At 41.8% G+C, this 26490-nt stretch overlaps 2 protein-coding genes across 2 annotated transcripts; one reads left to right on the plus strand and one right to left on the minus strand.

Annotated features, from left to right (window-relative positions):
• The first annotated feature begins 219 nt into the window (after window positions 1–219).
• LOC311486708 (RNA-binding motif, single-stranded-interacting protein 2-like) lies at window positions 220–16076 on the plus strand. The gene is made up of 13 exons (XM_084542666.1): window positions 220–1296; window positions 8021–8079; window positions 8378–8469; window positions 11169–11326; window positions 11499–11578; window positions 11703–11812; window positions 12000–12043; window positions 12238–12331; window positions 12617–12667; window positions 13493–13603; window positions 13691–13771; window positions 14744–14831; window positions 15535–16076. The coding sequence occupies exons 1-12, from the start codon at window positions 968–970 to the stop codon at window positions 14822–14824; spliced, it is 1290 nt and encodes a 429-aa protein (XP_084398792.1). The 5' UTR covers window positions 220–967; the 3' UTR covers window positions 14825–14831; window positions 15535–16076.
• A 7111-nt stretch (window positions 16077–23187) lies between these two features.
• faim2b (Fas apoptotic inhibitory molecule 2b) lies at window positions 23188–26490 on the minus strand (the record flags this gene model as incomplete). Its single annotated transcript, XM_084542901.1, has 12 exons — window positions 23188–23651; window positions 23759–23812; window positions 24068–24163; window positions 24243–24330; window positions 24439–24476; window positions 24575–24614; window positions 24711–24761; window positions 24871–24924; window positions 25029–25093; window positions 25232–25299; window positions 25923–25968; window positions 26476–26490. The coding sequence occupies 12 exons, from the start codon at window positions 26488–26490 to the stop codon at window positions 23502–23504; spliced, it is 765 nt and encodes a 254-aa protein (XP_084399027.1). The 3' UTR covers window positions 23188–23501.

Below are 26490 nucleotides of genomic sequence, written 5' to 3' on the forward strand. Positions count from 1 at the left end.
ACAGACGCAGCGTTTGGCAGTTCTGTAGCCTGGTCTGGTCTGATGTGCTGCTATTTATTGCCTCAGTCTTATTTGGAAAACAGCCACTGGATCTATTCCTGGAGAGAGAATACTTTTTTTTTTCTCCTCTTCTTGTCATGCAAAGTAATAATGAAACCACATTTATCCCATTTTAAATGCAACTGCATGGTTACACAATCATTTGTTTGATATCTCCAAGGAAAGGCTACATCCCACAGTGAGATGAGATTAGATGAAGCACTGGTTGTTGCACAACATCTTTTCATGTTCCTGGTGGTGAGTCAGCGCAGAGTCGACTGCGGTAGTTTACAACTAGTGTTCACTGGTTCTTCATCCGCGAAGACTGATGAGACGAAACAACCCAAAGTTGGAAACGAGCAGAGGTTTGGTAATGGTTGGGATGCGATAGTTTGTGTTGTCGTGAAGTAGTTCCAGGTACTGCCATTTTTCCTCTCTCTAAATTTCCTTTCAGTTTTGTTTTGCTTAATTTTGCATACACTGTGGATTGCTGAAGCCTGTGTTTGCATCTTTACACTTTCATTAACTTTTAATTTTAAACAGGATTAGAGAGAATAAACATTGCGGTGTTGAACCCGAGACTTCAGCTAGTCAGCTTCATATCAGTAATACGAGAGGACGAGTTGCACTACAAAGCAGACATTGTGAACATCTAGTCTATTATTTAATCCTGAATCACAGGACTAACTTAAAGTTAGTCTGAGCTCTTTAAATAAAAGTTTCTCACCACAGGATTTTTTTGTGTGTCTGGTTACAAGAGTAAAAAATGAAGTTACCCAACACTGAGAAAGCATAAGAGGCCCCTTTTCCCTATGCAGAGTAGTCAGCCAAGAGGCCCCACATTCCCTTCAGAAAGCGGTATTGGTGAGTGTTGACATGAGGGCTGTATGATATCATTTTTTGCAGCTCCCACATAATTATCTGTTTCATGCAGGATTGCTTTCAGTCTCACCACATCACTAAACACTCTTTTCACACTTTGAATACAAGCAAAACTGTACTTATCCGACATATCAAGCATTTCTGCGATTATTTCTGTTTCTGTTTAGCGTGTAAAGTAATTTGTGTGTGTGTGTTGTTTTTAATTCAGCAGGCCTATGTGTCCTCCGGCCACCAGATGGCGCCCCCCAGTCCCAACACCAACAGTAGTAGCAACAGCAGTGGCGGAGGAGGGGAACAGCTGAGTAAAACCAACCTGTATATCCGCGGCCTCCACCCGGGGACCACGGACCAAGATCTGGTCAAGCTCTGCCAGCCGTAAGTGATTTTAAAACGTTAGAAAAAAACGGGTTAATTAGATGTCTTACTGAAAGATTTCTGTTTGGAAGAAGCGCGGGAAACAAGTGGAAATTTTTGAAGGCTGTAACCTCAAGTAAGGATACCAGTCTACCACTCAGGAGGGACTAATATTTTGTGAAATATGTTTAGTCAGTTTCTTGGCAAGCGTTATGCTACATTTATGTTTCTGTATCGGATGTGCACTGTAGGTACACTGTAGTTACACATGCGTCTCTTTAGAAATGTTAGTATACGACAGACATAAACCACAAAAGCTGTGATTGGTCCAAAATGCATTTGGTCAAGTGATGGGAGGTCCGACTCTTTTCAAAGATTCAGCTCTTTTGGCTCGACTCCCTTAGAAGAGTCGGCTCTTATGGCTTCCAAATGGCTCTTCATTTAGTTTCACTCAGAGCCTTATATTTCATACTTATTTAGCAATTATGAATAGTTTATGTAAGCAATTTTTATTTACTGTTTTCATAAATGACGTAATTTTGTGCATATATATATATATTTTTTTTTTATACAGTTACTATTGTTAAACATTGTAATCAAAGCTTTAAATTGAACCACAGACGCACAGGAACAACAAACAAATCAAACAAATAAATAACAAAGTTTTAACATTATGGTATTTTAAATAAAAGCCTTTAGTGAAGGTTGGTATTCAGAAATACGCATTTAAATCCGGGGTGGCCGGATTCCTCTGTCGCTCTGTGTGCTCCTGGCCTGTGCCACTAGACTGCCTTTCTTGTTTTTAATGTAATGGTATGATCCTAGTCTATCCTTGTATCTGATTGGCCGCATGTTGTGCCCAATAAAATACAATCCCTGTGTACATGGATTCTCAGCAGAGCAACTGTAGTTCGTCTATTCGCGTTCGCTGCAAATAATCGTCCCTTAGAGTCGGCTTGTTCGCAAATGACACATCAATAATTTGGTCATCCACATCTTTTAGTAGAAAATTCTAAAAGTTCTCCCGCCTTTTGTTTCCAATCTACACAATCTACTCGGATGTATTCTGTCTTTTCCGGGTTGCAGTGATTCTGGTCAAAGTAACAAAAAAAAAAAATCTCAAACATGAGATGCTCGCCATTGTTTGAAGTACACAGAGACCCTCAACACAGCTGACTGACCACCTACAAGTTTAAATTCCGATGTCAGAGTGTAAACCATTTGCTATAGGACGCGATTAATGCTACTGTCAAAACTGTCAGTGACATATAAAGCTAGAGGCAGGGGATCGCTGTCAGGTTGACTCCTGGGCTCCATGACAGGTGTCGCGATGTTTTTATTGTACAGTTAGTGAAAAAATGTCACAGAATTTATAAAATACTCCTCTTTTTTATTATAGAAATGTTTCAATGTCAGAGGCTCGCATAGTTGCAGCAGTGTGTGCATGGATGTTTGCCATATCAATATTTACAGAACACGACCTCTATAACCTTAGAAGTAAACTACACGAGGCAACATGAAGCGTAGCGGGCCCAGCAATGAAAACACATACCATAAGCTGCTGTGGTATTTGTTTTTTATCAGCAGATATACAAAACCCACCAACAAACTAAAGCTCAGTAATTAATGTGTTACCTTTGTTACTGCATACAGTTATGTAATGTACTTATTTGTTTAAAAACAACTTAGGGCTGCCACGTCCTAGATTCTTGCTGCCGGGGTCAACATTGAGAAATAGTTACACTATGTATTCTTGTCCAGTTCTGTATGCGCACATATACCGCTACCAAGCTAAGCTAATGGTTATGCTAAGCTCAGCTAGCCTGATTGCCTTCTGCTTCGTTCTATTTGAAGATAAATAGTGCCTGAGAAAATAGTTAACACAAACATGACAAATACATTATGACAACTCAACAGACCAACAGCTGTGCGGTTATAAAGGCCATGGGTAAAATGGTCCTAGTACAACACAATAGTAAAGGGAAGACATGTCCAAAGGATGCACTGGAGCTGTTTGCTGTTTGTTTTAGTTTTTCTATAAAAATTTATTATTTACGGTTTGCTTACACAGTGTGTTTAGTGTATTTTGACCCAACCATCCACATGTACTGTTCTTGCTGTTTTTGTTTATCTCTTCATGCTGTCTGAGATGATAGTCTGACTATAGTCACTGTTACATTCCAGTCCACGTTAACTTTAACACGTTTTATCTTGATCGCCATCTTTGATGTTAAATTCTGAATCTCGAGAGCGGATAACATCTGCGATGTCTGGGGAGAACGCTCTTCATCTGTCGGACACATGAAATTAAACCATTTAGGGCCATAATTTCATGTTGAGGAAAAAAAAAAAGGGAGATGTTTAAGCAGGTGGAAGGAAAATTGGTTTGTAAATAAGGATGCAGTATGGATAAATTAAACCTCAGCAATCACCAGAAAATGAGAAACTGTCTGCAAAATGGCCCGAGCCTTAAAGAGAATTAGAAGAAATATTAAATGTGGAGGGTCATGAAAAAGATGCAGACGTAAAGAAGAAGAGGAGGGGCCAGAGAGGGATACAGCATGTTGCCTCCTCATGTCCTGGTTTAACCCGGCAGTTTTTGTGAGGCTGAATTGCGCACCTCTAGACAAACAGTCTGCCCTCTACAGTTGGCCTTACAAGCGCGCACACACACACGTTTGTATGGCTGCCTTTGTGAGAACATTCATTGACATAATGCCCTCCCTAGCCCCTTACCCTAATCCTAACCATAATCTAATTGTAACCATTTCCCTAAAACTAACCCTCAAAAACAGCCTTGTAAAGAAGTGAGGACCAGCCAAAATGTCCTCACTTGTACAAATGTCCTCACTTTGGTGGTGTAAAACTCAAAACGGGTCCTCAGAATGATAGCTGTGCAAAAGCACACACACACACACGCACACACACCCATACATAAAATCCAATAATAGTGCCCGAACTGGTTTTGGCCGCTGCAGGTCAAGGCTGCGCTGTGTGCTGCTGAAGTGATTTGTGAACTTTCGTAATGCATCCGTCATTTCCAGGGTCGGCACAGTCGCAGCACAACTCTGTGAAGAAGCTTTTCCAAAATAAAACCTGACAGTATTCTTTACACCCCAGCCCATCCCCTCGTTATGTGCTCTACTCTCGTTTTTTAACCATTTAAAAAACAAAAAAAACCTAATTCACAGAGCAGACTGGCATGGCATCACAGTGTTTTGTCAGTGCTGGAACAATCACAGAAAATCTCAAATCTGCATCTGCTTTGTGCAGCACAGGAACTTGAGTGCAAAAGAACGACATCTACAGAGAAGTCATTGTGGAGTGGCAAAGAGGTGGAAAGAGGACTGGGGTGGGGGGCTTTAGAGGCTACCGTTGAGGGAGAAACTTAAATGAGTGGGGAAAAAAATAGTAGCATGGCCCGCTGGGAAAGAATGTCAGCTGGCCATATATGGGTTAGGGCTGTCTTTTAAGTTCCCTGTGGCCTCCATAGCATGGTGGGCTAATGTTCTGCGTGCAGAGGGGCTGAGGTAAGCTCGGGGTCACGCAGTCACTGCCTGTTGACCTTTAAACTCTCCTGGCGTCTTTGTGAGGTAAACGTGAAACACAGCTTTTGTTTTTCACTGTAACGCCTTTAATAAAAACTGATCATTAGGGCTTCCGTGTTTTTCAGTGTGGAGCCTGAAATAAGAAAAAAAAAATAGAAGCAAGTATTAGTGGGTAGAGTAGCCTAAAACTGTTCTCAAGTAAGAGTAAAAAATTATTTGGTGAAAAAAAACTACTCACGTAATTGATCGTAATCTGGTATTTCTAAGTAATAATAAGATAAAACAAAAATGACTAAAAATAAATAACGAATTAAGGCACAAATGGCCAAATCTCATTTTTTGGCAGCTACAGTTTGCGTGCGGTCATGTGACAGCTTGGCTACGTCTGATAGGTGAAATGGAAGTCATGTGATCATTGTCGCGACGTCTGATTGGTGAAACACAGTCACGTGGTAGATTAACCGGCGGCGTCTAAGCGTATAGGGCATTAATGAACCGAGTGTAGCCCAGTGCATCTGAGTAAGAGCAGCATTTCCTCTTCACAAGAATAGTCAGGTAAAAGTATAAAGTATTATACAGTAAAACTACTCTTAGAAGTACTTTGTTTTCGAAAAGTTAGTCAAGTAACTCGTTTTAACTACCTACTAGTCACATGAGAATGTGAATAAGCCAAATCCAGATTGCTGTTGTGTTTTATTATAAACATTTTCAGCCAATACCCCCCCCCCCAAAAAAAAGTTAATTTAAAATAATGTTTCATAAGAAAACATTCAGAAATTAGTTCTCATAAGTATATCAGTACATCTGCTGCAGTATATGTAGTGTACCAGAACGTGGCATACAATCTGTTCACAGGATGAACACTGCACCAGAAGCTCTTTGGTTTCTAGAAAAGTGTCAGTTAATTTACATTTATCTGGTTAGTTTTCATTTTTAGTCAGTTTGTATTGTGCTAGTTGAGAAAATGAAGAGAATACAACCTAATCATTACATTACATCCAGGTCTATTATGGATTACTCACGATTTTGTATCTGAATAACATTTTGTGGTTTCTTTTTTTTTTTTGTTTGATGATCAACCGTTTTCTATTCCGACTAAATTTAGTCAAAAGTCAGAGAAAAAAAGGGAAGTAAGAAGGATTAAAATGTGTCTCATGTGGCTGTGCATGTACTTCTGACGCTTTCAACTGTGAAAAGAGATTTTTTCTGAAAATGCGATGCTATAAATAGAAAACCCGTGGAGTTGTGCTGCGTCTGCCTTTCTTAATTTAGCTCCTATTGTTTGACTGGAACTTCTGTTCACACATGAGCGCCGTGTTGCTTTGTTTCAACTCCCGAAACTTTGGGCACTTTTGACAGTTTCTTGAATAGAGGCAATCGGAACAATAACAAATACAGTTTTGTGTGGCAAAAATATAAATCCCCGCAATGTGATGACCGAATCTGTGCTCATGGAGGCCTGCTGAACTTGCATGAGTTAAATTATATTAAGCTTGTGTTTATATTCATACCTAATAGCCGCTTTGCAGCTGTCAGATGACAGTGGGAAACTATAAACATGGACAATGGAAAGTTCATCTGGCTGTTTGGATGATGAATTATTAACTTTCATCATAAATATTGGTCTGTCTATATAAGTATCTATGTCCTGTGAATCATTATGAATCAAAATGATCAAAATTTACCGAGTCAAATGTATATGTAGTTATTCTAAAAGCATAAAATTAATGAATTTGATGCAATTAATGCAGACATCAAGTTGTGGCCTGTTATGGCAGTTGAAATAGGGACATAATTGTCCCCATTGCCATTAAACATTTCATTAAATAAGGAGAGCTGCCTTAGCAGACAGCACTTTTTACATTTATTTATCTTATCTTAATTCAGTGTGCATCGTGGAGTATCTTCTGCCCCTTTTATTTTAGCATTGGATGTTTTTGTTTTAATGTAAATGTGCTTCTAGCCCTGTTCTAATAGTGGATTTCTGTTCTTGCAAGTCAAGGTAAAGCCAAAAAAGTACACAATAACGTCTCTTCTACCCTATCCCATGTACATTTGCAGCTGTTTTTGTTTCATAGAAACACGCACGGCCTCGGGTGTGTAGATACGCGTGAGGAACCCGGGGCAGATAAGGTCATAGCATTTCGGCACAGACCTCAAACTGGGGTGTCATTCGTGACAGCGGGTCTCTCCGCTGTGACCGTCAAGTCAGGTCTGAGTCATCCGGTTAAATGTCCGGCGAAACGAGGCGGGAGTGTAGGACCCAGCGGTGCGCTGCGATGGGAGGGTGGAAAAACAGTGAGAGAGAGAGAGAGAGAGAGAGAGAGAGAAGGACGTGGTGGGAAGGAAGGCGAACTGGAGGGGTGAAGCATCAGGTTACAGTGTACATTCCGCCCAGACGCCATGTCGCCCAAACAGAGGAGCACCAGGCTCCCTCACTGGCTGCATTCACCAGCCAAGGGCAGGTCTATTATATTCTAGTGCTGATCCATCGTCCTGTGACACTGCATTCTAATATTCTCCACGTCTTTACATTTCTAGCACAAACGAAAATGAGACATGTACTGTTTTTCACTTTCAAACTATAAATATTTGTCATAATTGCATTCACTGCCTGTTTTACTGACTGGCTTTCGTCAGGCGTTTCTATCAACAACTGCACACTCAAATAAAAGCTAGCTTATGTCTGACACGTCTTATTCCTCCCTTTGTTTGTTAGTTGCGTCAAGCATTGAGCGAGTTCTCTTGAAAAGTCAGCGTCTCAATTTGAGATGTCTGCGACGGCGCTTTTAAGCTTCATTCGGGCCAAAAAAATACTCGAGAGCAGAGCTGTGTTTGGGAGGGATGTGTGTTAAGTCTGCGAGTGTCTGGTAAGGACGGGCCTGGAACAAATTGTTTTTGGCCCCGGGGTGCTGTCTCCTGTCTGACGAAACGACGTCAAGGAGCAGAGTTACTGTACAACAGCCTTCCTCTGGCAGACAAAGACGAGGAGGGGTGGAGGCCGACACGGGAGTTTTCTGTGACACATGCGATCGCGTTAAAAAGGACACAAACCGACTGCACGGAAGGGGTGTGCGTTCGTGTTAACGTTCGCGTTAACGTCTGTAGTCATGCGGCCCTGGGGTAGGAGCAGATTCCTCCGTTGCACCTCACCTGTCACTCATCCTGTTTCCTCTGTTCTTTCTCTGTCCCCAAAGGTATGGCAAAATCGTATCCACCAAGGCCATCTTGGATAAAACCACCAACAAATGTAAAGGTGAATGTTCCTTTCACTTATTCTTTGGGTTTGGTCATGAGAAATACACCCAGGCTTGTAACTTAAGAGGAAAAACTACAATAGAAATTTCTTGTGTATTGTTTAATCTGTTAAAAAAATGTTGCGTCCACCTGCCTCCAGCCTTGACACTAAGCTAAGCTAACTGTCCTATAGCGTTAAGCATCATATTTAACAGATGTGTATAAGATCTTGTGTAAATTGCAGCAAAAAAAATTGATCATTTTTAAACATATACAATAAAAAAAAACATTTTAACATTTATTTATTTCTTTTACAGGTTATGGTTTTGTGGACTTTGACAGCCCAGCGGCTGCACAGAAAGCTGTTACGGCTCTGAAATCTAGCGGAGTCCAGGCTCAGATGGCCAAAGTAAGAATCAGCTCTCTTGTTTCCAGATTTACCAGTCATCATTAGTTGTAACCCGCCCAGTTCTGCTCTATCATCCAGTCTTGTCTGGTCCTTATTGATCTCCAAAAAGCCACCTGCTAAACTTTGACCACTGTAGCCCCTTTCCGCACACGTACGCGCTCATCCTCTCTGCCGTGTAAAAGGTAAGCCGCCACATGCGGCGGCCTAGTTGGCAGCAGGTTTCCCGTTGGCAGGGCTGCAAAATAAACTCCTGCTTATAGGGACGTGTATGTGTTCTGTTATACTTCATTTGGCGAATCGGTGCCACTGATGGACAATTGCGAGATGCAGACTAGACTTGTCAGGAGCAGAACTAGTCCCTTTGTTGAGCGTTTCCTCTGCTCTGTCCTCGTTTTGTCTCCAGTTTCTTCCTCCTCGCTACCTTCTGTCTCTCTCCTTTCTCCGTAACGCCCTCGTGTCTGAGCGGCTGTGTATGTTGCTAACCTGCTCCTGTTGTAGCACTTGTTCCCAGCTCTTTGTCCAAGTGTCTGCAGTCAAAGCAACTCTTGTCGGCCCATTAAGCTGATCCCTCTGGCTCTCAGGCTCCCCATTGAGGGAACCCGGGGGAGGCTGCCACTACACCCACTGTCAATGGGGCAGGCACAATGGACTGGCATTGTCCATCGTCTGGGCCCAGGCCTGGGGCTGACACCAGCACTTAATACACTCTACCGCAGTGTCAGCTGCCCCCTCCCACCGCCCTGCACCCAAACAGACCCAGTGCAATGAAACACCGTGCAGGGTCTCCCTCAGCCCAACTCCGTAAAAAAAAAAAAACTGTAACAGATCTGCCAGCTAACCTGAACCAGTCCGGTGCAACTGAACCCGGAGTCTAGGTTCACTGTAAGAGTGCCACACAATCCTGAGCATCTCAATACAAGTGCAACTGGACACCCGAACAGGACTCATCTAGCCAACATGTGCTCAGTGAGAGGTGTTGATAATCACTATATAAACCTAAATATACACGGCAGCAGCCTCCAAGTCACCGGGTTACTTCAGGTCACGACGAAAGTCTAAAGTCAGTTTAATATCAATATCAGGTGCAGTTTAGCGCCTTCACCATGGCTGCTGCAGAGTGTTGTTCGCAAACACAGTGAGCCACGCCTCGCACTCACGGCCCTTGGAGAACCGTCGTGTCCCTGAACGGGCCACCCCAGCCTGCAGGCGGCGAGCCCAGAGGAGCTGCGTGCGTAGGGGCAGGGGAACAATGGCAGAGTTAAAAATAGATCCCCCCTCTTACTTCCCAGCACCTCCCAGCTCGAACTCAGACGTCAGCGCACATTCGCCGCTCTGCAAATCTGTCAACAGAGAGACACACCTTAACAGACACGGCTCACCTAGGGCCTGGCACGGAAAAAAAAAAATATGCACAGCGGCGACACCGCAGCAAATCCCATTCATGCTTCCTCGGGCTGGGCGCGACAGTATTTTCATGTGCACAACAATATATTGTTTGAGTAATAACTGGGCTATTGTGCGTCGTAGCAGGGCAAACAAAAGAGAAAATGGAGGGTGTTTTATTCCTCCGTAAGTCCCGACTGGCCTCTGACCTCGCGCAGGCGTGTTACGCAACAATCGTGTCGACAATCAAAGAAAAGACGTTATCTGTTCGCTAGGTGGCTTATGGGTGAGAACAGAGGCAATAAAGATCCATTTAAGATATCAGTTGTCACATCAGCACTCTTGCCAAATATGTCCTCTCCTGTTTGTGGACCAGTGATTGCTGTTTCTGTTATTATATCTGTACGTTTTTTCCAAAGATATGCATTTTAGAGGTTTTCAGGATGGTAAACTAACTTCACCTGCTAGCTGTAAACATTTCCAGATTTTTCCTTCTTGTCTCCCTCCTGCTTTAATCACCCAGACTACTCCCGGCTGCTTCCCTTCCTGTCATTCCGTCTTTCGGTACAAAACATCGGCCATCTAAGCTACTAATCTCTCCCGCCCTCGCTCTGCTCTATCCTCTTCCTTCACTCTCTGTTTTCCCTTCCCCTTCTTTTAAGCCCAGCCTCCTTTTTCTCCCGGTTGCCAGGCTCCTGTTGCTCTGTGAACTCTTTAACTTCATGCCTGGCTTCCTGTCTGCCTCTGCACGGTCACAGTCAAGCTTTCACTTTCAAGCTGGTAGCGCAAAACGAGCCTCTGAATGGTCTCGCCTCTTAGTCGGCCATTGAGATGTCTGCATCCAACAAAATTCAACCAGAATGCGTGACTCTTATCCTCGCAGATAAAATCGTATATTTAGAGTGCGTGTGGACTCTTCTACGGCAAGGCAGGAAGAAGCGTTAGTGACAAATAATTCGTCGGTTTGGGTTTAATGGTCAGGCACTAATTGCTTCAAAACATGTTATCCTTAATGGGCTTGACACGGTGCAGTGATATGATGGAGCAATAATGTGCGAAGTGCAATGGCAGGTGTTGATGGAAAGACAGCTCGCACTTGCGCCCACGCCGAAATCTCCGCTGCGTGAAAGGCATTTGCGGAGGCTTCGAAAACACGTTCACAGTGTGTGCTAAAGTAGCTGAAGTAGCGCTTTGAAACCCTCCAGTGAGACGCATTCAGATCGGAAATAAACTTTATTTTAAATGCAGCGTCCCATCTCCTCACTGGGCTTAAAAAAAAAATGTGTGTGAATGTTTTTTTGTTTGTTTCTGCGCAGCAACAAGAGCAGGACCCCACCAACCTCTACATCTCCAACCTGCCAGTGACTATGGACGAGCAAGAGCTGGAGGGCATGCTCAAGTCCTTTGGCCAGGTCATTTCCACGCGCATCCTCCGAGATGCCAACGGGACCAGCCGCGGGGTTGGATTTGCCAGGTCAGACTGCAAATGCGCCCCGCCTTAATATAGCGCTGCGTGGTGGTCTGTGATGATACGAGGAGTGCATTTCCTGCTATAAATAAGAAGTAGCTGGTGCAGTCCTGGCCTGCCCAATCCTAATGTAAAGAGTGCCTCTCAAGGGGGGATTAAATTCAACTTTGTGTTTCAGAATGGAGTCCACGGAGAAGTGCGAGGCCATAATTCAGCATTTCAATGGCAAATTCATCAAGACTCCGCCGGGAGTGCCTGGTGCGTGGAATGTTTGTTTTGTATTGCAGGAACCTGATATTGTTGTTGAGAGTGCCAGAGTGTTTTTGTTCCCCTGCCGTGATCCCTGAACTCACTTCTCTCGTCTGATCCGTTGCTTTCTCAGTGCCCACAGAGCCCTTATTATGTAAGTTTGCAGACGGGGGTCAGAAGAAGCGGCAAAACCAGGGGAAGTATCTCCAAAATGGAAGGCCCTGGGCTAGAGACGGAGACACGGTAACACGGCCAATCTTCTTTTATCTCATCCATCTTAAAGTTCTCTTAAAAGTTTAAGAAGTTAAAGTAAGAGCGCTTTTAAAGGTTTAGTCGGTTCATGCTCTTTGCTAGCAGACTGCATTAGTACATACTGCGCCGGTGTTTGCATGACCTCACCGGTTCTGAATCCTCTGTATTGTTTTCCCAGGGAGGAATGACGCTTGCCTATGACCCCACAGCCTTACAAAATGGGTGAGTGGTATGCACAGACTGACTGAAAACAGTCCCAACCCTCCAGGAAAATAAACAAAGTGCTCCATCTCTGGTTAAAGGCCGCCCTCTGCTGGGCGCGGCGGGAACACATAGATGTTGCCACGCTGCAGGTTGTTGACACGGTGCGGCCCGTCGTCATGTCCCCCTCTCACTTTGCTCTGTCTGTTCTGCAGCTTCTACTCCTCGCCCTACAGTCTGGCTCCAAACCGGATGATTGCTCAGACTTCCCTCTCGCCCTACATGCATTCTCCTGTCTCATCCTACCAGGTGGGACATTCCTCTGTGTTCAAATGAATTTTATTTATTTATTTAGCCTCTCTGCATCAATACAGATAGCTCATTTTCTGTTGCTTTTGTTTCTGTGCTGTACCCCTCATTATGTCCACATTATGTAAGTTAAGAGACACACAGGAGGGAAATCTGCCTGCATTTCCTCAGGCTCTGCCTCCTCTTGTGACCTTTCTCTGCAAACTTACATGTGAAGGGCTTTTGAGGGGAGTTTGAAAGCTCGAGATGAAAAATGAGTCTCATAATGTGCTCCCTGATCTGCAGGTACACAGCCCGTCCTGGATGCACCATCAGTCATACCTCATGCAGCCAGCTGTGAGTGTCCTTCCTTCACCAGCTCCCAGCTCCCCTCATCTACCCTCATTTATACTTGGAAACGTCAGAGGTGTATCAGATAGCTACCGCAGCAGCAGCAGCAGCAGCAGCAGCAAAGTTTAAATGCAACCACCCAGCAGCGTCTGAATCATTTGAAACCATTTGAAGACCGAGCCAAAGTCCCATGCAAATTAATTGTAATTCCTTCTGTCACGTCCAAAGCGACAGAGAGAGGAGAGAGGAGAGCGACTCCAGCAAACACATATGGTCGTCCAGAGAGTGTGCAGAGTTTATCTGATTCCTGCTCTCGTCTCTCTCTTTTTCTATCTCTACATGGGCGGCTTTAGGCAGATGGATCCTGTTCAAGGTTTCTTCCTGTTAAAAGGGATTTTTCTTTATTGCCACATCGTGCTTGCTCTGGGAGTTTCAGACCAGATTTTGTAAAGCATCTTGAGACAATTTGCATCGTTACTGACGCTATATAAATAAAATTGAATCGATCCGTGTAGCTTTTGAATAATCTGTACTGGTAAGGCAGCAGAGTGAGGGATGAGCATGGAGGACGTCGAAGCATGCAAATGTTTGTTCTTGTAACCGTGCTGCATATAAAAGTACTCTGATATTTGTTGGCATTTACCAAACCATTTCACTTGCAACAACATGAGTGAGACCTGACATCTGTCTCTCAAAGGTCTTACGCCTCAGCATCACCTGATTCTAGTTGTTCAGTGTTTGCAGCAGGTGTTGAATTGCATTGTGTCCCAAAACGAAAACTTGTCCCAGGATGTTTAAGCCTTGCTACTGTGTGTGTGTGTGTGTTCGTAGGGTACGGTCCTCACCCCGACAATGGATCACGCCATGTCCATCCAGCCCACGTCCATGATGGGACCCCTCACACAGCAACTAAGCCACCTGTCCCTGGGCAGCACGGGCACAGTCAGTACCATTCACACGCAACACGCACACATTATCATCTGTGTCGAACACTCCACACAATTTTATGCTTTCCTCTCTTCCCTACAGTATATTCCGGCCAACACAGCTATGCAGGGGACCTACATCCCCCAGTACACCCCAGTGCCTCCCTCCAATGTCCCAGTAGAGGTATGAGTGTGAGCTGCTTGTGTTTTAAATTTCCATGAAGGTGTGACTAATAACAAGCACTCTTATAGGGACAAATAATAATTTACATATAATTATATTTCAAGAAGTTGCCTAGTTCCAAATAATTGTGGTGATTGTTTTAAGTCCCCGTCCCCCTCAAACTGAACCGGACAGCAGAACGAGCACCACTTCTGATAGGACAGATTGTTAAGTAAATTATATTTTTTCCTTGCTTATGTAATTATTTTCTGGATTAATAAAGGAATCCTGTTGTCTATAACATGTCAGATATGAGTGAAAATGTCTTCAGGTGTCTTGCTTTAATTTAATTTAATGTAGTTCATTATCTTAGTGGTTTGCGATTAATTCCAGCTGTTTGTTCTTCTCTGACGAAGTTATGTTGATAATCTGCATCAGCCATGCAATCACAAGTAAACCTCAGATTTAACATATTCTCACTGAAAACATATTATGCGTCTTGCACCCTAATATGATTTAAATTTAAGCTAACAAGCTTTCAAGCAAGTATTTTTCCTTTTATAGTATATAATAGTACAGTACGCTCTGCAAACATTCAGTCTGGGTCTTTGGAAGCTCCCGCATTATTCAGCCCGATGAGCCTCTATGATTGTTTTGGAGACTTTTGGCTGCGGCTCAACGGCGTTGTGCTGTTGCAGCTCCTGACTGAGCGCTCTGCAGGAGGGCCCTCCCAGCCTGTGGGGAGCCTCGAGTCATTTGTTCAAAGGAGGAGCTCAGTGATTGCGATGGTAGCCTGTGGAGTGAGCAACAGAGTGAATGAGAGACAGGGAAAAAAAACATGAATGGGACCAGGAGTCCAAGCTGTAATTAGCTGAATGAGATTAATTGGTAAAGATGTCCTGCAGGATGCACTGGCTTCAGTTTTAAGTCAACAGCTCCCTTTTGTAAAACGGTTGTACTTAACCTAACTTATTTCAGTTTCTCTTCCATCAGGAGAATGGTGGTCAACAGCAACAGGTTGCCATGGAGAATCCTGCAGAACACACAAACTACTCATACCAACACACCAAGTGAAGCTAAGGTAGAGTTTTTTTTTTTCTTGCCCTGTCCTTCAAGTTATATAGCCTACATGCATGCTGATTTAATTAAAGGGTTTGGCAGGAGAAACGTCCGACACTGATGAGCAGATTGTAAAAATCTATTACTATAAAAAGACAGTCTATAAAATACCATTTCATTTTATTTCAACAAATCATCACACTAAACGTGAAAGTTTTTAAGACATGCATGGCAGATACATATTGTAGATATGTTATGGGCGCCTGGACAAGGGTCCTAGTATCATTCCCCAATGGGGAGACGTTTCTGGTTGGGGAGTTTGAGGTTTAAATAGGAAACTCTGTGGGTAACCCATCAGAAACTTGCTTGACTTGTTTCTGTAAACAACCAGAAACGGTCCATTAACGGTTTGGTCTCCACTTATGATATGTGGACTGTAGTTAACCGTTAATGGAAATTAGCTGTTACCCACAGAGTTTCCTATTTTCACAGAGTTTCCTCCCCACCAGTCTACTAAAACTGAAGAAGCTACTCGGATGAGTGGTGAAACGTCTTCTCAAAAAACTCTACAAGTCCAGTTTCCTTTTTTTTTAAAAACAAAACGCTTTTTGTATATACCATGACCTGGATGACTGACAACCTTCTGAGATATATTCCAAGTTAACTGAAAGAACAGTGTGTGAGCGTTCAGATGCTAACTCCAGCTAATTGTGTTTTCACTGCAGGGTGGGGTCGAGGGCGATGTGTGCTCCATAACCATCACCAAGCACCCGGACTTGAACACGGATAACAAAAGGAACATGTGTGAGTGAGTTTGTGTGTGTTTGTTTTGTTTGTGCGTGTGTGTGTGCGTGTGTCTGTATTTTTGTTTATTTTTATTTTTTTTAAAGAAAAAGGACAACACTTTACGTCATTGGACTTTTCTGCTCACGTCCTCAAGAGTTGATCAACCAAAGGTGGGATTCTTCGTCTTCTCCAGAGAAGCATTGATCTATTTTGATAACTGAAATAAAAGGAACACAACAAAAGAAGATTTAAAAAAATAAATAAAATTAAAAAAAAAAAGTGAAATAAAAAAATGTAGGAGAGGAAGAAAAGACGCAGAGCATTATTTTTGTGCACGTAATATAACAAATTCTTATTTTTAACTGAGCATTCTGGACGTTTCAGAGTGATTCGAGGAAGAGTTGAAACACAATGTGTCTTTTACTTTTTTTTGTAAAATATGCAAACTTTTATTTTTATTTCCTGATGTCTGTTGTTTGACATTCTGTGTGCAGCAGCGGGGGGTGGGTGTTGGGGCAGGTGGGGTCGCAACACTTTGTACAGACTTTTAAAAACCTTAAAAACCTTTTTTTTTTGCTGGGCTGAGGCGTCGAGTCATTCTAACCGTGGGAGGTAAACCGTTTAAAGCTACTTCTTCCTGTAACTGCTGCAGAGATTTCTATTCACGCACAGATAGGTGATAACATCGACTGTTTATAGTTTTAGTTTTATTCAGATTTTTAACTTTTTTTTTTTTTTTTTACTTTAAATCATTCTTTCACAAGTGAACAAAAGACAATCAATTATTTATATTTATATTTGAATTTAAAGTTCTATTTTTTAGAGTTTTTAGATCATTGAAGCATACATTTATAGAAAAGAAGTTATTTAATACTGTAGGTGAAACGGACTTTAAGATCTTTACCCCCGTTAATTAATGGGCTCTATTATTTTGCTCGTAAAAAAAAATAAATAAAATTATTCCTCAGCTTTTTAACGGTTCGACGACTTTCAATCCACTGAGGTCGTTCATGCTCATAGTTTTTTGTTTGTTTGTTTGTTTGTTTTAAAGTAACGCCACGTTACCTCCCCCATCTACGAGAAGTGGTTTTAAGCGGTTTTGTTGCGACGAACCATCAGGCGTCGTTAAATTCGTCCTTCGTCGAAAAGGGGCGGAGTCACTAAATTAAGATGTAGTCTAGCAGAAACAATGAGGGAAATCAAATGGAAGACTGGCAAAATCCCTGAGAATGATCTGTTTGATAGGAAAGGGAGCTGGAAGTCTTCTTTCTTTTTTTTTTTTTTTTACAATGCTGCTGTCACCTGAGTTTGATTCTCTGTCAGTGATTTTTAGTTGACAGATTTTAGTTTTTTTTTTCTTCTTGTCTGTCACTTGAAAACCTTTTTGAGCTAATTTGCCTTATTCTTGACGATTTTTAATCCTAGAAGTAGAGTTTTAGCTGTAGATCTTAGCTTTTTATAGAAGAGTTGATGTTTCTCTGATTGATGCTGTTTTCTTGTGCACATCCAATTTTTTTTGTTTGTCTTGTTTCGTTTAATTTCACGTGAATCTTTTCCGTTCCACAAACCTCGTCTGTCTGATATCGCGTCCGGCCTGTTTGCAGAAAGCCTTTCAGAACGGAGAGCTGAACCAAAACGTTTGACTTCATTTAGTGCTGATCCAAAAGATTCATGCTGAATCTGAAACTGTAGATATGTAGATAATAGAAGTAAGGGTTTTACAAAGGACTGCTCACTACTCGACCATGGAAGTGCCATTAAAGACGATCCTTACAGCCTTTAGTGAGACAGCAAAGTCTGAATGAATTTGTGCAAAATTCTGCAAAAACTGTTTTTAGCTAAGCCTTAATGTCTCCTCTCTGGATGAACTGCCTCATCTCTTGTAGGGTTGGGTTGTGTATGTACTGCAGAAGTGGCAGCAGGCTCGTGTGAACGCCATCGAGTTAGTCGTCAGTCCAGTTAGCTGCAGGGTCTGTGAGGAGCCTCCTCTTTCCGCTCTTCTTCAGTCCTTCGTGTTTGAACCATAGACTGTATATAAATATGGACAGTACGTCCCCATTTCCTTGCATTAGCTAAGACACTATTTTCCCGGGGATGCGGGCGGCGCCATCTTGCGACTTTAGAGCCAGAGTCTGATCAGTACAGTCCGAGAGTGGAGCCACACGGAGCCGCCATACCGATGACCCGACCACACTTCCTCCAGACTCACTCGCGTTTTTGTTTAATTAATACTATGCTTTACTCTACCTCCATTAGTTACAAGGAAATGTTAGATATACACTGTACTTGTTTTTAATTTTAATTTTTAATTATTTTTTTTTTACAACTCTCACGGTTCCACGGGACCACTTTACGGAGCAGTTGGCATGGCAACTGGTAGTCACCATTGTGTCACATCCTGTTTCTATAGCGTCAGAACGAATATTATCCAAACAACTGACAATTGATTATATTATATTAAAGGGTATTTCCATATAGTGGGAGTGACTGGGGCACCGAAACGCAGCCTCTAAATAACGCATTATCTGCCGCAAAACTTGTTAATTTCACCAATATTTTGTAATTGTACGCTAGTGCTATTCCCTGTTGAGTCCGGAGTTACCTGTTATCATCTGTTGATTGACCTACAGACCATGAATGATGTCATCTCTGAGCGCCGCGCACCTCTGCGACGGTCGGCTTGTTTACCTGTGATTTGCTACTGCTATGGTTTGTCCACAGAATCGGAAAAATATTCAGCCATGTTGCAAAAAACTACCAGTATGAACGAGTTTCGCGGCAGATAATGCGTTATTTAGAGGCTGCGTTTCGGTGCCCCAGTCACTCCCACTATATGGATATACACTGATCTAATTATTACTCCAAATGACACCAAAGTTATGTGGGTGAGTAAACAATCGTGTTTTATGGCAGAAATAAGGTCCAGGTTGTATAAAACAGTAATTCCCCTTTAACTACCTAAAATGACAGAAACCATCCTTGAAAAAAATATTATTTGACGTGTATTTTAGTGTTTTAGTTTGCCGTAAGTCCCATCCACTTACATGAAGGGGGTGGAGCTTATGACCTATACTGCAGCCAGACACCAGGGGGAGCTCTACTTGCTTTGGCTTCACTTTTGAGGAGCTGCTCCGCTGTCCATCTTTATTCAGTCTATGGTTTGAACTCAAGTGAAAAGCAGAGTGTGATAAAGTCTTTCTCGAGGCTCGCGGTTTGATGATTCTCTTTCTGTTGTTGTTGTTGTTTTGTTTTTTGTTTTTATTGACTTTTTGATGCGTCTATGTCGTAAAATCTCTGCAACCAAAGATGTTGTAGCCGCCCACCGTTTAGCTCTGCGTCTCAGATGAACTGCTCCAGAGGCGCTCGTCTGTTGTGTCTTTTCTGATAGATTCAGGAAGAGAAATACTGCAATAAGGTCATTCACATGCACTCACTGACTGCAGCTGGGAGGAGGAGTTTTTTTTTTTTATTTCCACAAATGCACCAAAATAGTTTAGCTAAAAATGGACAATGCAAGGAGCAGTTACATGAGTAAGTATACATAATGTGGGAGTGCATGTAAATAGACTCGTGAACGGTCTCGGAGGAGCAGAGACAAGAGCTAATTTTGTAAATAGCCTTCATTTCCTTCCACTCGCTCGTTTCTTTTCACCATTTTCTCTGATTCTTTAGCGTGCTGTCTTGATTTTATTATTTTAATTTTTTTTTTTTTTTTAAATGACTTGTAACTTGTCCAGAAAACATAGTGACTAGCACGTTTTCAGATTCACCATGAAGGAAAATGTTCAGAGAAATTATATTCCATGTATTAGCCATCACTTTTAATACACACAAACAAGATTTTTGGAACTATGAAATGACCAAATGTTTGCAGCGCAGCGTTTTGTTTGTATATTTATTTATGTTTTTCTTTACAGCGGAATTAGCTATTCAGGAAACCACCATGAATCCAGAATGAATTCGGATTTTAGAGAAAAAGATTCATTGCACTTATTTTTTTAATCCAAACCAATTTGTAAATGCGCTTTTTTTTTTTTTTTTATCCTAATGTGGATTTGATGGCTTGTTTCATAGTTTCAAAAGGTTTTGCTGCTAAAACAGGATTTCCAAACAGACGGTTAGATGGTGTCCATTGGAGATTTTCAAATTTTCTCCTTTTATTTTCATTTGGTCGATAGTAGTGCTGCAATTTGTCTGATTTTAAACAATAATAGTACTAATAGTTATAGTTATATTTGCTCCAATAGGCAGTAGTTGAAGTAGTTTGATTTTTAATTTTAACTCTAATATGTGACTCCTTTCTGAACAGGACATCCTAAACGCAGGTCTTGTTCCACAGCACTGTATGAACCAAGTTTCAGTGTCCTTTCAAAACCATTTTGAAAATCCCCCTGGGCTCATCTCGCCGCCTGCTTGTGAACAGTTTTCTTATTTATACAAGAACTCATTTTGTACAGTTTTGTTAGAGGAAAGAGGTTTTGATATTTGGTTATTTTGCAAATGCCACTCGGCTACTTTTGTCTTCCTGTGCCAGAGTTGCTAATTTGTCTGTAACTTTTTTTTTTTTTTTTTTTTTTTTTTTTTATTGATTGTGATAAGATTTTACTTCTTCCTTGGTTTTCTCTTTGAATTTGAATATGTCAGTTTTTTCTTTTTTAATAAAAGCCTTGTTTTAATGTTTTGGGTGAGTTGTGGTTATTCTTCTTCTTCTTATTGCCTGGTATTGAGCGGTCACTTGATTGACAGCTGTGCAAGAGGACAAAACTGAATTACAACCTTATCAACCGTCCATGCTCTGGAGAACTGAACACCAAGAGCTCAAGAGAATTCTAAGTGGCACTTACATGACACTCACTATTCAAAAAAGCGTGCATGATGTTTGCAAGTTAAAACAAAACAAACAAAAACCCTCTGTTTACTAGTAATGAACTACAGTATGTATGGACGGTTTGTGCATACATCAACCAGGCATAACATTATGACCACCTTCCTAATATTGTGTAGGTCTACCTTGTGCCTCCAAAACAGTTGTGACTCATCAGAGAATGGACATGGTCCTTCTGAGGGTGTCCTGTGGTGTCTGGCAACACAATGTTGTTAGTGGGGGGCCTTTGAGGGGAGGGTCCTCTGTGGATCATCCCACAGATACTTTATCGGTTTGGGATCTAGTGAATTTGAAGGCCAGGTCAACACCTTGTGCTGTTCTTCATGTTGTTGGGGTTTTTCAGAACACTGAACCTTTATTACCTCTGAGAACAAAGACAAAAAAGTTTAATCATAAACTTCTGACTTTGTTTTTCCAGTTTGAGCAGCAGAGGCTTCAAGAGTTTTACATATTGAAGAATGAGACCAAGTTAAATTCCCTGGAAAACCTTTGGCATTTATTAACTCCAGTGAAACACTGTGAAACACTGTGAAACACTATAAAACACTATAAAACACTATAAAACACAATAAAACACCATCCAACACAAACAACTGACTGAGGCAACAGGCCGCTTTTTATACCCTCCCTGATCCAAGCGATTAGAAAGAAGAGTCTATATACAGGGGGACAACATGTCATGAAACATTAAATATCTACATCAACCCAACACCATTTTAAAAAAAACCCACAAACAATAAGTATTTACATAAATACACTTACCCATCAACAGATCAATAGTACAAACACTCAAACCAAAACACTTAATCAACACTCACTCTGTTTTTATCCCCCCCCCCCCCCCCCATTTTAAGACAATGGTTTAACCCGTGAGGTTTAAAGCAGGCGGTCAGCCATGTCTCACTCTTTTGCGCAAGGCTAAGGAGATGACCAGAATGAGGTGAGAACTGACATTAAATCATGCGAGCAGGTGATGGTCTCAGACAGAAACTAGATTTAAACTGACAAAGAAAAGTAACGTTAAGGTTTCTCTTCACACACAGGCAGGGTGGCTCTGCTTCCTCAACCAAAATACTACAAAAATGTCTGTTTAACTCAAACATAAATCAACATATGCAACTCATTTCATTACATTTTTAACGTTATGATTATAATGATCTTTTTTCCTCCTTTTTTCCAGAATAATTCCCAATAATTGGATTTTTTTCGTTAGACCAATCTTTTGGAAAACACGTATAGATATAATAGATGTTTAATCTATAACAAATGTAAAAGGATTAGGACCAATTCAACCAGAATTTTAACTTTAATCTATGAGAATGGCGCAAGAACTCTGACTCCTTTTATTTTTGTCAGAATCCATTTTAATCTCAGATGTCGTCAGAATTCTGAAAGAAGAAAAAAAGGCCATGACTGCTAATTTTTTTTGTAAACATAATGTAATATATCCCATTACCATTTCTTATCTAGCTGGAGTCTCAGTTTACATTGTAAATTTATTAGATTATTCATTTAGAAAGCCCATATTTAATAATCCTAATCAGTTGCAATCAGTACAGAATAAACGGAGGAGGATTAGGGCCAATGAAAGACGTTTTAAAAGGGGCCATGATTTTTTTAACTTTATTCTATGAGAATAGAGCAGCGGAGGCTTTAACACTCTTGTTTTATAGAAAGAAGAATGAGACATAAGAGAATTCAGATTTTTTTTTTGTTTAATTCTGTTAGTCGGTAATTCACTGTTCTCTGAATGCAATATTGTCATTTTCACTCATTCATTTTATTCAGTCATGTATTTATATGTAAAGCGCATGTATAATAAAGATGTGAAATCAATAAGAAGTATACAGAAGAGAATTGGGGCCACTAAAAGATTTCGGAGGGTCTTGAGTTTTTCATTATTAAATTTAATCTCAGAATCCTCTCTTTAAAGTATTCAGACTTTTTTTCCTCGTTATTCTAACATTCTCAGGTGTTTCATATTTTCTAAATAAAAGTCCTGACCTTTTCTTTTTATAGTGGCTCTAATCCCCTTCCGTAACCATGCACAGGTCAGTGGCGCACAGATCACCAGTCCATCCCGTGGATAAAAGCCGACAACAGTTTACACCGGAGTCCAACCCTGGATCTGTGAGTGCGCTATGGCTTTTTATCTGTAATTCACGTGGTGTTTCACATGCAAGACAGAATAGCTCATGAGTTGGTTTGATTTAATTTTAATGTCAGAATGAAATATACACATTTCATTGTTGTCAGATATATTAGCATGTCCTTGATTCCCTACGTAGAACATTTCCAATGCATATGTTCTTCAACCCACCTGAAAGGCCACATTACATTTGAAACAAATCTAATGACTAAAGTATTCTTTACACTTGTTCCCTTTTGTGGTTTGTATTTGTTGGCTTTAAATCAGCTGAAATCTACGAGTTCACATTTAACTCTTACGGTAAATTCCCCCAAAAACGTCTAGGCTCAAGCTGAGCTGTTAGCCTGAAAACATCTCAGAGTACAGACATAGAAAACGTTGAGCTTGTTGTCTATGACATTTATGCGTTAAAAACGTGTGTAAAAATGTATCTACATAATGTTCGTGAAACAGGTTTTTAAAACAAACTCATTCCGGCTGAGCTTGAAAGTGCAGAGTTCCTGAATCCTGGATTCCTGGCTCAGTGATGGACTAATGAATGGCAGGCGATGCAGCCAAGGAAGCTCATCATTCTCAACTTTGTCTTTTACCCACTATGCTGTTCAGACACTCACAACATTCACAAACATCTAAACAGGTATGGCAAGAGTGTTGAACGACTACGGTATCGTACAGGCTACACCATGTCGGGGGCACACGGACCAAAAAACCAGCAGCAGGTCTGTTCAAAATGGCCTCGCAAAAGCTGCTCTAATCAAAAACTGCACAGCCCAGATATCATCTTGGTGTGGATGCAGGTAAATCCAATTTTGTTGGGTGTTACGAGTGCAGCTGAGAAGCAGGCGCTCTTAGGAGAAAGTGGAGGGCGAGTTTCAATCGCGGCCTCCCCCGAAGATCTGTAGCAGGAAGCTGAACAGGTAGATGATGTCCAAGTAAAGACTGAGAGTGGCGAAGATGTATTCCTCCGGACTTATAGTGTAGCGCTTGTTCCCTAAGAGCAGCTGGGTGTCAAATGCCAAGAACTGTGGCAGAGAAAGACGTGAGAAAACAGTTGATACTTTAAATCATTTTTTTAAAAAAACACTTTTCTGTATGACGTTGGCGTTTGTTTGAAGTGTCTGATTCTCACCAGAGTAAAGAGGATGGCTCCTATCACTGCATAGATGGCGTGCAACCAAGGAACCTGCAGTGCAAGACAGAAAACATTGCAAAACCCCGTTAAGAAGGATAACGGCGTGCTAATTTAAGCAAGACAACACAGGCCAAGATTATCTGCTAGGGTTAATCCACACCCAAATACAGTGAGCAGGACCCGAGGCACTGACCCGCAACTGTTGTTTAACCCGGCATTAATCTCGGCTAATTAAGTCCGCTTCTAGAAAGTGCATTTAGTGGATTGGGCTAGAAAAAAAAAAAAAGAAAACAGCGGTGAACTTACGTATCCGAAAGGGACGACGATGGAGATGGTGATGGCACAGAGGAGCATGACCATGCACAGGGAAAACAGGACGCCCTGACAGGAAGTGACGTCGACCTGCAACGGGAGAGAGAAACGGTTTTATTTTTTGTCTAAAAATCATTTTGAAGTTAACGTCTGAAGCACGTCTTCTCACCTTGCTCTGGAAGCTGAATACTGTGACAGAGAGACACACCAGAGCTGTGATTCCCAGACACAGCACCACGGCCTTGGTGTTGTAAAAGCTGCAGAAGGAGCAAACATGTATATATATATATACATATGTGTGATCTCCTTCATTCTGGTAACAAAAAAAAAATGCATCTCTACATGCAAATGTTCAGTGTATTTACCTCGACATGAAGCCCATCATGAAGGCCATGCTCAAAGTCTGTAAGGAAATGCCAAAAGCACACGGTTAGGCTACATGCCTAGTAAAGAACAGCAGGGATTTTAGTATATAATACAGTGGATGTTTTTTATACTCACAAAGAGAACCAGCAGAATGACGTTCCAGGGAAACTGCCTCCTGTTTAGGTAGAAAGGAAAATCCGTTTGTCACATACATCTCCAATCTTCTAGCAAAACACATCTTTTGAATAATTGTACTGCAGAGAGACTTTACCTCAGGTCTCCACAGCAGGACAGTGCGATGTAGGTGGCGAAAAACATCATGCTTAAAAAAAAAAAAAAGAGGGAGAAAAGGAGGATAACAGACGGCTTAATATGAGATGCAAATGAAAACAGTGAGAGTGCAGCGTGAGTTCTGATGCGTTCTCACTTACTAGGATGACATGTACAAGCCGGGATGGGTCTGAATGAAAAACCTCACAGGCGCGCTGCAAGAGGCGGAAGGAAAGCGGCACGAACTCGGTTAGTAAAAATCTGATGAAAGCGGTCGAATGGAAAAAGATTTTAAGGGGAAAATGAGTGCGCCACTCACCAAAATGTGAAGAGGCTGATGATCCCCACGGTCACAAACAGCTGAAGCATGAGGATGGCGTAGACCTGCAGGTGGACATGCACGGTGTCAGAGCAATGGAAGGGGAGTCTTTCTAGATTTATTAGCAGCCTCCAGTGAGTTACATGTTATCATCACAAGTCACAAACAAACACGCGGACTCTGGTGTCGTTTGATCTCAGTACCTTCCTGATGAACGTCCTCCTGATGGTCTTGTCGTCCCAGGCAAACTGGGCCTCCATCTCGTCATAGCCTGAAGGAGTAAAGAAGGAGATATGTGAGGGTTGATCCTCAGCTAAATCTTTAAATTGACAAATAAAGTCTGATTTGACTAGTTTCCCCTCGACCCCTTTTCATCCCATACCCTTTGATCTCTTTTCATCCCATACCCTTCTACCCCTTTTCATCCCATCTGATCCCTTTTCATCCCATCCCTTTCCCTCCACCCATTTTCATCCCATCCCCTTTGATCCCTTTTCATCCCATACCCTTCGACCCCTTTTCATCCCTCCCCTCAACCTTTTTCATCCCTTCTCCTCGATCCTTTTCATCCCATTACTTTCCCTCGACCCCTTTTCATCCCATCCCCTTTTATGCCTTTTCATCCCATACCCTTTGACCCCTTTTCATCTCTTCCCCTCGACCTTTTACATCCCTTCCCCTCGATCCTTTTCATCCCATCCCTTCCCCTCGACCTTTTTCATCCCTTCCCCTCGACCCTTTTCACCCCATCCCCTCGACCCCTTTTCATCCCATACCCTTGCATTTCTCTCGCAACCTGTCTACCAATAAACTTATTTGCATCAGTTAAGGCGTGGTCTTTGTTGGTGAAAGGTTTGTGTTATGTACAGACATTGCAGCTATTATTTTTCTTACCTGCTGTTGCCTCCTGGTAGGTGGGAGGCTCATTGTCACTGCACACCTGCTGGGAAACAGTTACAGTTAGTAGGTTCCTTAAATTTTTTCACCTGTATCAAAAGCACTGCTGCTTTTAGACATTCTATTCACACTCAGACACCTTCCTTTTATGTATGCTGTATCACATTTTTGCGGTCTAAGAGTGCGAGCAAACACTTTTCTATGACAGATTGGACTGAAAAATTGCTTCCATGTTTGATTAGCTCAGAGAACTGGGTTGAGCTCCATGTTTGCAGCCAGTGTAGATAACACTAGCAGACTCTGTAGACTCCGCAGACATTAGAAATCACACAGTTTTGGCATCTCACTGACGATGTTTGGTTTTTGATTTCTTCACAATCCTGTGAGTCAAAGTTTTGACTTTTGACCTGATGTGAGCAGATTTTTAGACAATATACTGTAGGTATCCAACACAACACAAATTAAAAAAAAATAAAAAAAAGACAGATCTGTAGAAATCATTATATATCGTATGGCTGTAACAAGAAAGACAGGAAAGTTAAAAGCATACCTTTCCCTTTTTCAT

This window comes from Chelon labrosus (assembly GCF_963514085.1).
Source record: "Chelon labrosus genome assembly, chromosome: 4".
Taxonomy (NCBI): Eukaryota; Metazoa; Chordata; class Actinopteri; order Mugiliformes; family Mugilidae; genus Chelon; species Chelon labrosus.